This window comes from Brettanomyces bruxellensis, chromosome 9 (assembly GCF_011074885.1).
Source record: "Brettanomyces bruxellensis chromosome 9, complete sequence".
Lineage (NCBI taxonomy): Eukaryota > Fungi > Ascomycota > Pichiomycetes > Pichiales > Pichiaceae > Brettanomyces > Brettanomyces bruxellensis.
The window spans coordinates 2,423,001-2,436,550 of NC_054690.1; the positions used below are offsets into that span (position 1 = coordinate 2,423,001).

The following is a 13,550-nucleotide window of genomic DNA, read 5'->3' on the forward strand; positions in this document are numbered from 1 at the left end:
CAATATATCGAGCATTTTCACAGAAAGTGGATTTCCAGCGTAATGACTGTTTATATCTATTAGTAAAGCAGATCGATTAAAAAAAAAAAATAGAAAGAATAAAGAAGTGAAGTAAAGGAAATACTTACTATAGAGTGATCACACTGGGTGACTCTGCCAACGTCCTAAACATAGACATGATAGTATATTCCACTATTGAAAAATTAGACTATCAATCAGAAATGTTGAACAAATAAAGTGTTCATGTAAGAGACAATTAAAATAGAATGAATACTGGATGCTGCATCTATTTATACTAACATACCTACGCACTGGAAAATAATGTAACTTGTTTAAATTGCGTTAACGCCTTTTAAAAAAAAAAAAAAAAATAGAAATCCTGGGGTACTACCATTCGTGGGGTGAGGGGAAATAAGAAGGGCAGGGTGAACTAACTCTATATTACCCTGAAATACTAATTGCGGCTATTAGCATTATTTGACTCGAACCTTTTCTAGTTGATGCACAGTACAATACATCTTATTACACTTTGTAGCCAAACACATCAGGCCTTCTTTGGTTCCATAAAGGCATATTTTCCCTGACGACATTCAAATATTCGAGGTTAATATCAGCCACGCATATCTGCTCTTTTTCCACGATATCGCTGCATTGAGCCACAATGGTTCCATTCGGATCAATTATGCAAGTGTGACCGAAGGATTCTCTCTTCAACTTCAACCCGTCCTTCGTAATCTCTTCTTTTGTTTGAGTAACATGCTTTCCCTTCTGACTTGGAAGAACAACATAAGATTGAGTCATAACAGCAGTTGATCTACCGAGTAATTCAAAGTGTGGACCAGTTTTCAGAGTCCAAGCAGCGGGAAAAGTTAAGATTTCAGCACCAAGAGACCTTTGTCTTAATGCAAGCTCAGGAAATCTCAAATCGTAGCATATTCCAACTCCCAATTTTCCCGCCGGAGTATCAAAGGGTGGAAGAATACTGTTTCCAGGTTCAACCGCCTTTGATTCTTGTAAAATGGGGCCACCCTTGATTTCAACATCAAAGAGATGCAGCTTTTGATAGCGATGAAGGATTTTGCCATCCAATCCCAGGTAAACAAGAGTATTTTTGACCCTTTTTGATGCTTCAGAAGGTTCATGAATTCCAACGGCAACATATAAAGATTTGTTTAGAGCGTTGAGCCTTTTTAATTGTTCCACCACTTCGAACATAAAAGGTGATTTTTCCACCGGTTGAGCCATTTTAATCGAATGAGCTGCATTCTTTGCAATATAATCTGAAGCTTCTGGGAGGAAAAGAACTTTACAGCCCATTTTTGATGCTCTTGCAATAAGTCTTGCCGCTTTAAGCCCATTTTCTTTAAGGCATGAGGATGCACACAATTGCCCAGCCGCAACTAAAACCATGTTTGAATTGTTCCAGTCGATTCAGTTAATATGAAAAGTTCAAGAAAGAAGTACGAGATATCTAGTGAAATTTTGAAATCAATGAACCTACACATATATGTAAATGTATGCTAGTGTTATTAAATTGTCCGGATTGCTTACAGTCCACAATTGATTAAACTTTCGCTCTATCAGCTTTGATAAGCAAAAGAAGGGGAAGGGGGAAAAATCCGACAAATTGCATTATCGGGGGATTACCGAAATGAAAAAAAGAGGGTAAAAAAAATTTCATGGCCATTTCTACGTATCTAGGATCTCCGCCAAATAGTAAATCACTCACCTATTTGATAAATAAATATCTGCAATCATTAGATAACCAGCAAGATGCCAGTAGAAGAAAAGGGTGGAGACAAAGAAACAAAGAAACAGAAACAAGGGGTGATGAAATCTCGCCAGATATCTCTATGCATATGTAGTAGTTGCATTGAGCCTAAAAACTGCAAATCATTGGAACAGATGACAAGAATCGCATATCAGATAGCTAAAGCTGCGTGTACATTTAATGTAAATGAAATAATTGTTCTTCAGAAACCACATGGAGAAAATAATGAGCCAGAAAAGACGGAGACCAATAAGAAAATAGATTTGAATGGAGCTAAACAAACACAGCAGAGAAAGATGGATTCGGATACGATGTTGCTTGCGGGAATGCTTCAGTTCTTTGTGACACCACCATACCTCGTGGAATCAGTTTTTGGAAATAGTCCAATAGATTTAAAGAAATTTAATTATGCAAAGAAGCTGCCTACAATACCGATGCTACCATTTATGCAAGCAAACGATGGACATGGTACTAAGAAATACAAGGAAGGAATGACAATACAAAATTTGAGCAAATCAAGGAAAAAAACAGCCTCTGGAAAAGTCAAGAAGATTAAAAAGGCAGATCGAATGACCAAATATGTGAATGTGGGACTTAAAAAAATGTTGGAACTTAAGGAAGCTGTTCCTAAAGGAGCAAGAGTTACGGTTGACATGAAAAAGCATATAGTCGTTTCACCATATGTGGCATATGGTACCTCCAGCACAAATAACTCTTATGGGTACCAGGTGAGAGTTGCAACCAGCTTGGAGGCTCTATTAGGTCAAACTCCTTTTCCTGATGGCTATGACATGATTTTATATTCATGCTGTGGTGAATATTTTGCAACGACTAAATCAACGGATTGGAACGATGCGCTTTCTGCATTAAGCATAAATGGTAAGAATGATATGACTAAACTGGTTGGAAATATTCTTCTTATCGTCAGTCCAGGAAATGATTGGAATGCTATCTTTAATGAAAGTAAATTGGACGGGAGGCTAAGGATTTGTTTGATGGTTCAATTCCAATTCCAACAAAGTCACGTGTTGAAGATGGGTGCATGATATCCTTATCAAAATTGGATGCATAAATTGTGGATACAGAACATTGAGCTTACTTAATAACGGTCGTACCACTAATATACAGTAATAGAAATGCAGTAGACACCGTAATTAATATCTGTGCGAACCTGAAACACTGAGGCCAGGACTGTTCTAATTTCTTCTCCTCCCCTGCACAGCCTTACAACAAGGGATAGGGAAGGAGTAAAGCGGAGCGTGCGCGCGGGCATGATTACCGGAAAAAAAAGGACATAAAATAAAAAAATAGCTGGAGGAATAAAAAGGACGAGGGTGAATTTGAGAAGGCAACCGCAAGCACTTAAGATATAAATTTATATTCACAGTATTAAAGAAACCAAGAAAATAAGTGTTTAGGTTAACGGAGTACAAATTATATTAATAATGTCAGAAGCATCTGGACCAAGAGGGATATTGAAGAATGCTGCCCCAGAGGCAACATACAAAAAAGAATCGATCAATGAGTTTAACAGTGAGAAAGTCCGATTCGACCGACAGCAGGTGATTAAGAATACTCGTTTAAACTCGGAGCTTAAGGGACTCAATGCAAAGCAAGGAGAGCTTATAAGAAAACGGTTGGCTAATCAGGCGAAAATTGTTGACCATTCCGTTGCTCAGAATGCGGCTTCAGCATTAGGAGATGATGCATTAAAAGGGATGAAAAGAATCTTTACTAAACGAACAGGAAAAGTCTGCAACCATGAAAATTGATGAACCAAAGACACCGTATGAAGGTGGATTTAATCCAAATAATGAGTATTATAAACCCGATGAAGATACCACAGGAGAGGAAGAAGTAGACGACATAGACTTAGGCGAAGGTGTTGAGGATAGCAAGGACGTTATTCCAAAAGATAGAATTGAAGTCGTGAAAACGGAAACTCCCGCTGAAAAGGACCTGCAATTCAGGAGCAAAAGAAGGAGTTAACACCTGAAGAGAAACATAGACTTTTCGAGCTAAAGAGGAGACAACATTACCATATGAAGGGAAGCGTACTTAAAAAGCCATTGCCTGTCAGTGATTCAGATGGAGAGGATGAAAAGGATGCCAATTAATTTCAGAAAAAACTGTTCGATGTATATTCAAAAAAAAGCTTAAGGTCTGGTTATGAGTTCGATATCGTATACCTTTTAAGATGCGGAAAGAAAATCAACAAGAGAAATTGAGATGGCACTTTGTAGGATTGACAAGGCTATTCTATATGTGCTAATAAAGAAAAGGAGAGTTAATTTGATGAAGCCAATTTTGACTGATTTTTAGTATGCCATAGGACGATATATAGTTAAATAATGATGATCATGTTCCTTCCCATAATGTTAATAAACTTATATTATCACATATCGACCCATTTCATCGGCAATATGCTTAATCATTGCATTTATATTTCAGAATTTTTTATTTTTTTTTTTTTTATTCGTCTGTTTAGCCGCATATTGGTAAACCAGTTTACTTTCTCGGCTGTAGGATATATGTAAAGTGTTACTTTTGGCTTATCGGAGCTTGAGTTCCAAAATCCGAAACAACAATATTTCGGTAGGAAATGAAACGGTACGGATCGTGATGGAAGCATTTAGAATATTCGGTAAAGGACGGAATGAACATCTGAAGTTTTCGAGCTTTAAGCAATAAAAAAAATTACAATAATAAATTTGCAGTGCTTTTGAGTAAATAGGTGCAAAAAGGGTAAAAATGAGGCTACTTACTCCCTTCTAACTTAAACTTCTTTATAAATGCAGCTGTGTCATGTGACACACGAGGCGTAGATGATATAATTAGATTTATTAGTTTGTACTTTGTAATGTTGGGTCTGTCAATGCGCAGTTTGATATTAATGCATTTGTCTGACATTAATATCCTCCTTCAATTTTCAACTCAATTGGCCTTTTACTCTGGAATTGTTCTCAATTTTCAGGTTTTCATTTTATTATGCGACCACCCTTTCGCGAGTGATCATTATATTAAAATATGATTTAGCCTAATTAAGCATATATCCCTTCCATGTACGTCATACTTTATATACTTGCACTTACTTCCGAAAAATAAAATGATGAACTTTGAGTGTCATATTAGATATTAAACTATTTTGACTGTATCTATATAGTGTACCTCAATGGTGTCAGAAAAAAATAGAATGAAAAAGAATAGTGAGAAGTGAATGAAATGAAAGTAACTGCTATGTAATTCAATTCGGTTCAAGTTAAGGTGGTAGCAAAGAAAGGTACCAACATTTCATCAAGCCTCATGTCTATGGTACATGCGTATTCTCGTTACAATTTTAAAATAAGGTGATCGGTAAATCTAATATCTTCCTAATAACCGTACAATAAACGTCATTCCATAATATATTCCGTACGGAAGAACGTAATATTAGTGATGTTATTATCAGGAAATTGTCAAAATGTGAGGAAATGAAAAACAAGTAAAAGCTAAACAAGAAAAATCGGAAGATGAGGCTAAGACAATGCAGATGCAAAGAAACGCAAAATATATCGAGTAAGCAGATTTACGGCGGTAATGAGATTGATTGGCTTTCTTTAAATGCGAGATAATTCTCAGCAACTAAACAATAACAACAAAAAAAAAAAAAAACTTTTTCCTATTACTAAGCTTGCCCTTCATCCTTCATATGCATTAATCCCGAGACTTCGGAATACCAGGAACAAGCCCACCACGGAAAGGTTTAAAACGAATCCCAACTTCTTCCGAGATCTATAGTGTCATACGGGGTATTTATAACCCACAAGACCCCTACATTTTTCTTGGTGCCCTTTCACTTAAACAAGATGTGATGGCCCCTTTAGTTGCTTCTTTTTGCAGATGCATAACAAATATTTATATTTTTCTGCTCCTGAACGTATTATATACACAAATACTAATCAGTTGCCATTTTGTACATATTTTGAGCACATTACAGGTAGTTCACATAATAAATAGGGGAGGGGGTGTTCCTTGAAAAGACAAAATATTTAACAGTTGAATCTGCCAATTCCGTCACATCCTAATAAAATTAAATTGCATATTTTAAATTGAGAATCCTTGTTTGGCCATCTATTTTAAACTGACCCACCTGTTCAAAGCATCAAGGACAGGCCTAAAAAAAGAGAAAAAAGAACATATTCATAGAGTTCAATCATATTTAAACAAAATGCGTTTCGCAAATTTGTTATTTAACTTCGCACTTGCTTCCGGGCTGGCCTTACCAGTTAGTGCTCATGAAGGGCATGAAGAACAACATAATACTCCCGTTAAAGCGCAAGATCTGGATCCCACAAAATCATTCTCGCAGATAGATTGGGAGACAGTAGTCCCAAAAGCACATGTCGGTCATGTTCATGGTATGCCGATCATGAATAAAACTTTAACTCCCGAGGAATACAAATATTGGAGCCAGTATAATACCACTACATACTTTACCGTTGATGCTCCATCTAAGTTCCAACTTTGGATCCATATTGCATTATTTATTGGATCATTTGTGTTTGTCTACCCATTTGTCATGATCTTCAATAATTTGGACTCTAATTGGTATCTTCCAGCACTCACGGTTCACGCCGCAATAACTATTGCTTCAACTATCGCTTATTCAATATTTATTAGTGGAGCGCCAGATTTATTTCCCAACATGGCATATTCAAAGATGGTTACGGGACTTTTCGTTCTCACAATAATTCATTACGTTGCGGCAATCATTTATACAGCAAAGAGGTGGCTCGAAGGAGGACCTCGCAATCCAGCAGCTTCTCATTATATTTCAATTATACAAAGACCTCAACCATACCAAGGGTTAGGAGATGAACTGGAGGATTCTGAATTTACAAGAAAGCCTATACCTCTTGCAAAATTGAACTTAAATAGTCATGACAAACTGCATAGCACATTGAACAGTACCGGAACTGAGCAATCACCATCAAGCACTTTGTATGATCACGAAGATGACTTAGAAAGCCTAAACTCTGTGCAAAATGCAAATACCCTTGGTTCCTCTCTTGCAGATGAAGATAACAATGAGCCATTAATATTTGGGGCAAATCGCATAAGTACGAGGACTGGCATTTCGAGCCGAAGAGATACGGTATTAGGAAGATTATTTCACCATCCGGCGATTGAGAAATCGGTCAATATGTTTGGTTTCATTTCTATCATTATTTTTAAAATATTGAACTTTGGAATGCTCTTCTACTTCCTAGTTATGCTTCCAACTGGAATTGCTGGTCTCAATCTCTTAGGTAAGGGAAAAAGGGTCTTCAATTTGTTGGCCCACTTTATCAAAGGTGGCGTTTTCTTTACCTTGGGGTTATTTTCATTGGGAAGATACTTGGGCGCATTTGGCAGGATGGGCGGTGCTTGGAATTATTCATTTGTCACAAAAGATGAAAAAAGACATTCATTGTGGCTAAGGATTCAACCAAAAGGAAGTATGATCACATTTGAAATGATAGAGAGTTCATTAATCCTTTTATATGGCACGACTAATATTTTTTTAGAACATTTAGCGGCTGCCGGGGAAGCCTGGGCTGCTAAGGATCTCCAACATGTTTCCATCGCCTTTATGTACATTGGTGCTGGCCTTTGTGGAGTTATTACAGAGATCCAATTGAATAAATGGAGAAGGAGCAAATTCTACGATCAGGTCGGAGATCTTGTTGATGGTCAAGATGTGGAGAATGTGACTCCGGGATTTTCTCCAAATCCATTTCCAGTGTTCACCATCTTTTGGACCGGCCTTTTGATGTCGCAGCATGCTCAGGCATCTGAATTATCAACGAATGTTCATGTTCAATGGGGTTCGCTTCTTACTTATGGATCCTTCTTCCGTGGTTTCACCTTCCTTTTGATGTCCTACTATCCATTGAAAGATAGATACGCATGCTTTCGTCCAGGTAAGCCTCTTACAGAATTAGTCACATCATTCTGCTTGCTTTGCGGCGGTCTTGTTTTTATGGAAAGTACAGATCAGGTTATTGAGGCAATGGAGTATCGGGGTCTAACCCCAATGTTCACATTGAATATGAGTGTTGGTTGTACTGCACTCTTAATGGCATGGATTATGGTTTTGTTTTCATTTAAAGACATGCTGAAGAAGAAGATGTACGGGAAAGATTGAGCGAGCATAAACATTTTAGAGAGTTTAAAGCGATAGCAGGATTTTAGGTTTTACGTCATAATTGTATTTGCAAGTGCTTTGTTTTTAATTCTTTGATTTTGTTGTTTTCTTACGAATACGTGATCATATTTAATTTAATATAGACACAGAAAGTTCAACTATTAAACATGGATCCGATAACAATGTGTACGTATTAGTTCAACTGGTAATAGTGGCAAATATTATTTTGATTTCTAAATATCTATGATACCTTCTAATGATTATTGTTTTGAGCTTTACGTCCACGTCTAATCATAGGTGGTAATTTGAGTGGAACGGTGAGAACAGCAACCTTATAGACAGCATTTTTCGGCACATTCCAAGCCTCCTTCTGAGCAATTGTGGCATTTTTGGTGTGGCAACCTAACGATCTAAGTAAAGAGACTAGCCTTGAAGGATTAATGGAAAGTTCTTGGGCTAGCGGCGTAATAGGAAGCGTATAATTATCTAGCCTCAACATCAAAGTGAGAATATACGTAAGAATTTTGTCCTCATTCATTGGATCCATATAAAAATGCTTCCTGATACCATTATAATCAGTAAAGCGTTTGAGACAGCTGTCCACAATGAATGTGGATGGTTGATTTTGGAAATTTTCAAGAAGCTTGTCCATAAAACGTGACCTTCTGTTGAAATACACCCCCATCAACGTTGAAATGTAGTACATGATTTTTAATCTAAGTTTAGAGTCTGAGGAATCCGCATCTTGTTTCTCGAGCTTATCTAGTAGGTAAACACTTGTTTCCGTGTAATATGGCATGAGTTCGAGTAAAGTTTTGGCAGCTGTATTTTCTTTAATCTGCTGTAAAAATACGTCAACCTGAATCATACCCTGCTCTCTCTCTGAAATAACACCCTCAACTGGATAGACTTCATCCACAGATGCAGCCTTCTCATTATATTTAGGTATCAATCTGTTCTCAGCTTCAACAGTCTTTGTAAGTTTGACCTTATCTGGAATATTCGATGTGCTCTTCTGAATATCAGAGGCGATATCAAGTTCATTCTCTTGCAATTTACTCGCATCAACCCGATTCTTCTTGTAAGAAGAAAGTGCGGCTTTAGCTCTCCTGGTACCAAACTCTTCTCCCAATCTGCTCCTTTGCTCTAATTTAGACACATCAGTCATATCCTCGTAATTATCCTTAACGTTTAGTAGCTTTTTGGATTTGATCTTTGTAGGAATAAGCTTTGTCTTTACTAACTTAAGTGATCTACTCTCTGGATCATAAATTCCGATACAGTACTTTGGGTATCCATTTTTTGAATGTTGTCCACTTTTCAATGATCCATCGTATATCAAGTTCTCATTTTCGCCATGCAAAACAACGTCGTTTAATTTTCTTTTTTTATGCTGATATAGATGAAACTGTGTTGACTTTGGGACTTCAACACCATTCATAAAAGAAGTCAATATAGTGTTCTCCTCCTTATCCGATAAAACAGACACCGGGATTTTGAGAGAAACCGCTTTCGACTTGTCCTCTGCCATGCTTTTTTTTTACTGTTAATGTTCCTAGCAACGATTTCAGATCCACAGGTTGTTCAAATGTAGACTGTTACCAGATAGCTAACTCACATACTTAAGAGTATGTGCAACGAAAAAAATTTTTAGATCTGAAAAAAAAAAATTGCAACAAATAGCGAATACACATCTGAACACCATCTGCGCTTACTTTTTCCCCACGTGAAACCGGATGCAAGATAATAATTACGGATATAAGAGGAAGAGGGACAGTTCCGAAAAAGCGGACAGCAAAGTATTCGTTCGAAAGCTGATTAAGGGTCCTTTTCAATGCTTCATCATTCGTAGAAATTTATATTTTCATTAGAATTATCTGTTTAAGAACAAAACAAGTTCGCACATTCGAATTATGGCACAGAAATCACTTAGTACACGGTTCTTTAGCAAGAAAGCTGGAAACCCATTTGCCCTATCATTGGCATGGGTGTTTATCATACAAGGTATCCATACATTAAGCTACTTACAGGGTATGCCACTTCCGCCATATCTCCTTAAAGGGGGTCATCATCAATTTCTCACCAACATAAGTTATGTGATCACATGGGTCTACTTTATAAGTAGTGCACTTTATCATTTAGTTGGCGGTAATTCCTTAGGTCATATTAAGGAGTACTTAAGCGCAATTGCCTTATCCGCTGAGTTTATTGTTGTTTCAGTTTATTGGTCTATGAGACTTTTTGTGCCAACACTCATTGTGCAGAAAGGACAGATAGTTCCACTCGATTTGGATTTGTTAATTCACGTGATGCCTTTTGCTTCTCTTGTCATTGACTACCTCTTCTTCTGCGAAAGATGGAACATTGGAGCATCAACTGGACTTGCCGTGATGTTGGGATTTGCGTTCGCTTACTGGAAATGGCTCGAACATCTTATTGGATTAGATGGTGTCTATCCTTATCCTTTCTTAAATGTTCCAGTTCCTCAAAGAGCTGTCATCTTTGCAGTTGTTGGGCTCTGCGCTTATGGTGCATTTCTCCTCTTCAAATATATTCATCCAGCTTCAACAAAGTCTTCCCGTGTCCACAAAAAAATTAACTAAAGCATTATTGATGAACATGAAGATTGTATTATCTACATACAGTCTGAGGATGGATAGATACGTATGTTTATTTCTTCACATCTATTTTTATTTTTATTTTTATTTTTATTTTTTCAACATGCCCCTCTATCCTAACATTTATTTATACTCCACCTGACGTTTCCCTGTTATATCATACCCGTATCTATATCACACTTAAGCGTAGCAAACAAAGCACTGTTTATAGAAGGGCGTATATTTACATTTATTTATTATAAAGTTATCATGAGCTCTTACTACAGTGTGCTAGGCATCAAAAAAAATGCAACTGAAAAAGATCTCAAGAAATCTTACAGAACAAAACTGCTTTTGCTACATCCAGACAAACAGAATCAAAGAAAAGACAACAACAGACCTTTGAGAGGAACAGTGGATAATTTACAACTTGTACGTGAAGCTTATCAAATACTTATAGATCCAATAAAAAGGGCGAATTATGATAAATCACTTAATACAAAGAGCGGAAATAACAATCTCGGCGCTGAATTGGCAAGTGGACTAGAAACAGTTTCCCTCGATGACTTTGACTTTAACGAAGATAGCGTCATGTGGCTAAGAGATTGCCCAAGGTGCAATAGTAAGAAAAGTTTTGAGATATCGGAAAATGACCTGGTGAAAAATATTTCCTTGTGTGAGGGAATACCAGATGATTTTGATGGAGCCTATAACCTAGTAATCCAATGCAATTCCTGTAGTCTTTGGCTTAGGGTTAAATACTACGATTTAGACGAAGATGACGAGTGAATAAAATAAAGCGGATATAAGGCCGAATTGGTCTTTTAAATAACAACTATAAAGGGGCGTAGCCAGCCTCTGTTATAGCACAGCATTGCGCACGATTTCATACAGGATATTCTTAATGGTGATAGAGGAATCAAATCATTGTTGGTGAGACCGTCTTTTCCTTCTTTGTTCTTCTTTGAAAATCGCTTCCAAAGCTTTTGCCATACATTTAGCATCAGAAAGTAAAGCTATATGACCATTCGACGATACAAATTTGGCACACAAAGGATAACTAGTATCTTTCGGAAAGACCCACTTTTCATGTGTGACACCATCTCCAGGACCATAGAAGAAATTATAATATATTCCCCTTTTAATATCATCTTCTCCATCAACCAGTGAATATTTCACGGATGGAATCTTGTTTCCATACACAACTACTAATGGCGGATACTTGACATCAGGCCTGTACTCTAAAGATTCTTTGAATTTCCTAGTTCTTTTCAATGTGCGGCATAAGTAATCATAGGCATCATCAAATGAAATACTGAATTTGCTCTGCTGTTTTATATCAACTGACTCTCCTTTTTCCTGTTTAAGTCTGACGGCGGAAACTATTGGACTAAGATTGTACTTCACCCACATCTTTGGATCGTAAAAATCAATATCATAGTGCTTTCCGGTGCGTAGATCTTTGAAAAGACATTGATTTTTGAAGGGAACAAAAATAAAAGACGATCTCATCATAAAGTTAACTTCTGATGTTAACAAATCATTACATAGTAATATATTATCATTGTAACGTAGAGGTCCCATCACATTGACACAAGGCATTGGCGTTCCTCCATATATAATTCCTCTGACAAGTTTTGGCTCTTTAACCATGGCACCATGAGCAACAATACCACCCATTGAATGCCCTATTAAAATGATAGGCTTTCCGCCATTATTTGAATAGATTTCCTTTAACTTTTTATGCAAACTTTCAGATATGAGGTCAATTGACAGTCTCCAATCATACCCCCAGTTATGCACTGTAACCTTGGGGTTTGATGCTAGCCTCCTGATAAGCTTCCTAGAAATGTCCACTGGACCGATATGTGTTAGCATACCATCTGGATAAATGGTATCCGTAGTATGTAATTCATCCTCGTCCTTAGGGCCTAGTAAAAGATTAATTTTCTTAATATTTAATCCAGCTTTTAGCACAGGAATCCAAGCTCTTCTGTTAGTAGAAGCGTCTCGCAAAATGCTACCTCTGTATCCTCCCATCACAAGAATATCTCCATCAATTTTATCAAAAATAGGATTTCCCCATCCATCGTCGGATAGAGATGGTGTTATTGCCTTTCTCAAGGCAACCATCTTTCCATCACCCAATTTGGTAATATCTTTGTAGTAAAATTCTTCCTCAATAGTACTCAAACTTTGTTGCTTCTCTAGTTTATTTCGAATTTCTTCCTTCTTGGCCTCATCCTCGATATGCTCTTTTTTTACCGTACCCAATTTAAATTGCAACGACGGGAGCTTAGATGAGTTACTTGAGATATTACTCAATAAAGGTATGCTGGAAAGCTTCTGGCCAATTGAGGGATTTGTAAATGGAAGGGAAAAGTTGAAAATTTTCCTTGACGCATTTACCGGGCTGCTAACGTTATTTTCGTTCGAACCTTTGCCACCCTTGGTAGAAGACTTACTGCTGTCCTCTTGATCAGTCACATCAATACCACCAATAATCGATGAAGCATACTCCTGCCTTAATCTTTTATGAACTGGAAGTAGTTCAGCTGGCAGGGGAATGGTAGATCTATAACCCTCTATCCCCTTAGAGGGGATTGGCTCTTCTAAATCGGTCTGATAATCATCTTCATCGCCACTATATATATCAGATAATTGGGGTGTTAAACTGTGATCCCCATTAGAAACAATGGTTTCGCAATTGTTCTGTTTACTTTTTTCGTCGTTAAATTTATCAACGACCACAGTTTCGCTATCACCGTTACGAGGCTGAGAGTCCGTTAACGCTTTTGTACTTGATTGGTTGGGTTCAGCTACTTTTGTTGACTCCGTAACATTCGACTGTGGACAAGACACAAACTTCTCCATAAACTTCTTCAAAGTCCTCTTTGGATTTGATACACATCCGAGTAAGCCGCCGGTATTGATATTAACCTTGGTTGTTTCTTTATCCTTAACTGAATACGTCATAGAGCAGGATCAGATCTTAAGCAGATTTTGACGGTACCAA

The 13,550-nt window shown here is 37.3% G+C and overlaps 8 protein-coding genes across 8 annotated transcripts; 5 read left to right on the plus strand and 3 right to left on the minus strand.

Moving 5' to 3' along the window:
• Nucleotides 1–522: 522 nt before the first annotated feature.
• Nucleotides 523–1,410, minus strand: BRETT_002868 (uncharacterized protein; the record flags this gene model as incomplete). Its single annotated transcript, XM_041281387.1, has 1 exon — nucleotides 523–1,410. The coding sequence occupies one exon, from the start codon at nucleotides 1,408–1,410 to the stop codon at nucleotides 523–525; it is 888 nt and encodes a 295-aa protein (XP_041139178.1).
• A 363-nt stretch (nucleotides 1,411–1,773) lies between these two features.
• BRETT_002869 (uncharacterized protein) lies at nucleotides 1,774–2,817 on the plus strand (the record flags this gene model as incomplete). Its single annotated transcript, XM_041281388.1, has 1 exon — nucleotides 1,774–2,817. One exon carries the CDS (start codon nucleotides 1,774–1,776, stop codon nucleotides 2,815–2,817), a length of 1,044 nt encoding a protein of 347 aa, XP_041139179.1.
• Nucleotides 2,818–3,216: 399 nt separating this feature from the next.
• Nucleotides 3,217–3,888, plus strand: BRETT_002870 (uncharacterized protein; the record flags this gene model as incomplete). Its single annotated transcript, XM_041281389.1, has 3 exons — nucleotides 3,217–3,441; nucleotides 3,524–3,697; nucleotides 3,742–3,888. 3 exons carry the CDS (start codon nucleotides 3,217–3,219, stop codon nucleotides 3,886–3,888), a joined length of 546 nt encoding a protein of 181 aa, XP_041139180.1.
• A 2,090-nt stretch (nucleotides 3,889–5,978) lies between these two features.
• BRETT_002871 (uncharacterized protein) lies at nucleotides 5,979–7,937 on the plus strand (the record flags this gene model as incomplete). Its single annotated transcript, XM_041281390.1, has 1 exon — nucleotides 5,979–7,937. The coding sequence occupies one exon, from the start codon at nucleotides 5,979–5,981 to the stop codon at nucleotides 7,935–7,937; it is 1,959 nt and encodes a 652-aa protein (XP_041139181.1).
• Nucleotides 7,938–8,190: 253 nt separating this feature from the next.
• On the minus strand, nucleotides 8,191–9,468 carry BRETT_002872 (uncharacterized protein; the record flags this gene model as incomplete). Its single annotated transcript, XM_041281391.1, has 1 exon — nucleotides 8,191–9,468. One exon carries the CDS (start codon nucleotides 9,466–9,468, stop codon nucleotides 8,191–8,193), a length of 1,278 nt encoding a protein of 425 aa, XP_041139182.1.
• Nucleotides 9,469–9,850: 382 nt separating this feature from the next.
• BRETT_002873 (uncharacterized protein) lies at nucleotides 9,851–10,540 on the plus strand (the record flags this gene model as incomplete). The annotated part of the gene is made up of 1 exon (XM_041281392.1): nucleotides 9,851–10,540. One exon carries the CDS (start codon nucleotides 9,851–9,853, stop codon nucleotides 10,538–10,540), a length of 690 nt encoding a protein of 229 aa, XP_041139183.1.
• A 264-nt stretch (nucleotides 10,541–10,804) lies between these two features.
• On the plus strand, nucleotides 10,805–11,323 carry BRETT_002874 (uncharacterized protein; the record flags this gene model as incomplete). The annotated part of the gene is made up of 1 exon (XM_041281393.1): nucleotides 10,805–11,323. The coding sequence occupies one exon, from the start codon at nucleotides 10,805–10,807 to the stop codon at nucleotides 11,321–11,323; it is 519 nt and encodes a 172-aa protein (XP_041139184.1).
• Nucleotides 11,324–11,458: 135 nt separating this feature from the next.
• BRETT_002875 (uncharacterized protein) lies at nucleotides 11,459–13,510 on the minus strand (the record flags this gene model as incomplete). Its single annotated transcript, XM_041281394.1, has 1 exon — nucleotides 11,459–13,510. The coding sequence occupies one exon, from the start codon at nucleotides 13,508–13,510 to the stop codon at nucleotides 11,459–11,461; it is 2,052 nt and encodes a 683-aa protein (XP_041139185.1).
• Nucleotides 13,511–13,550: the final 40 nt, after the last annotated feature.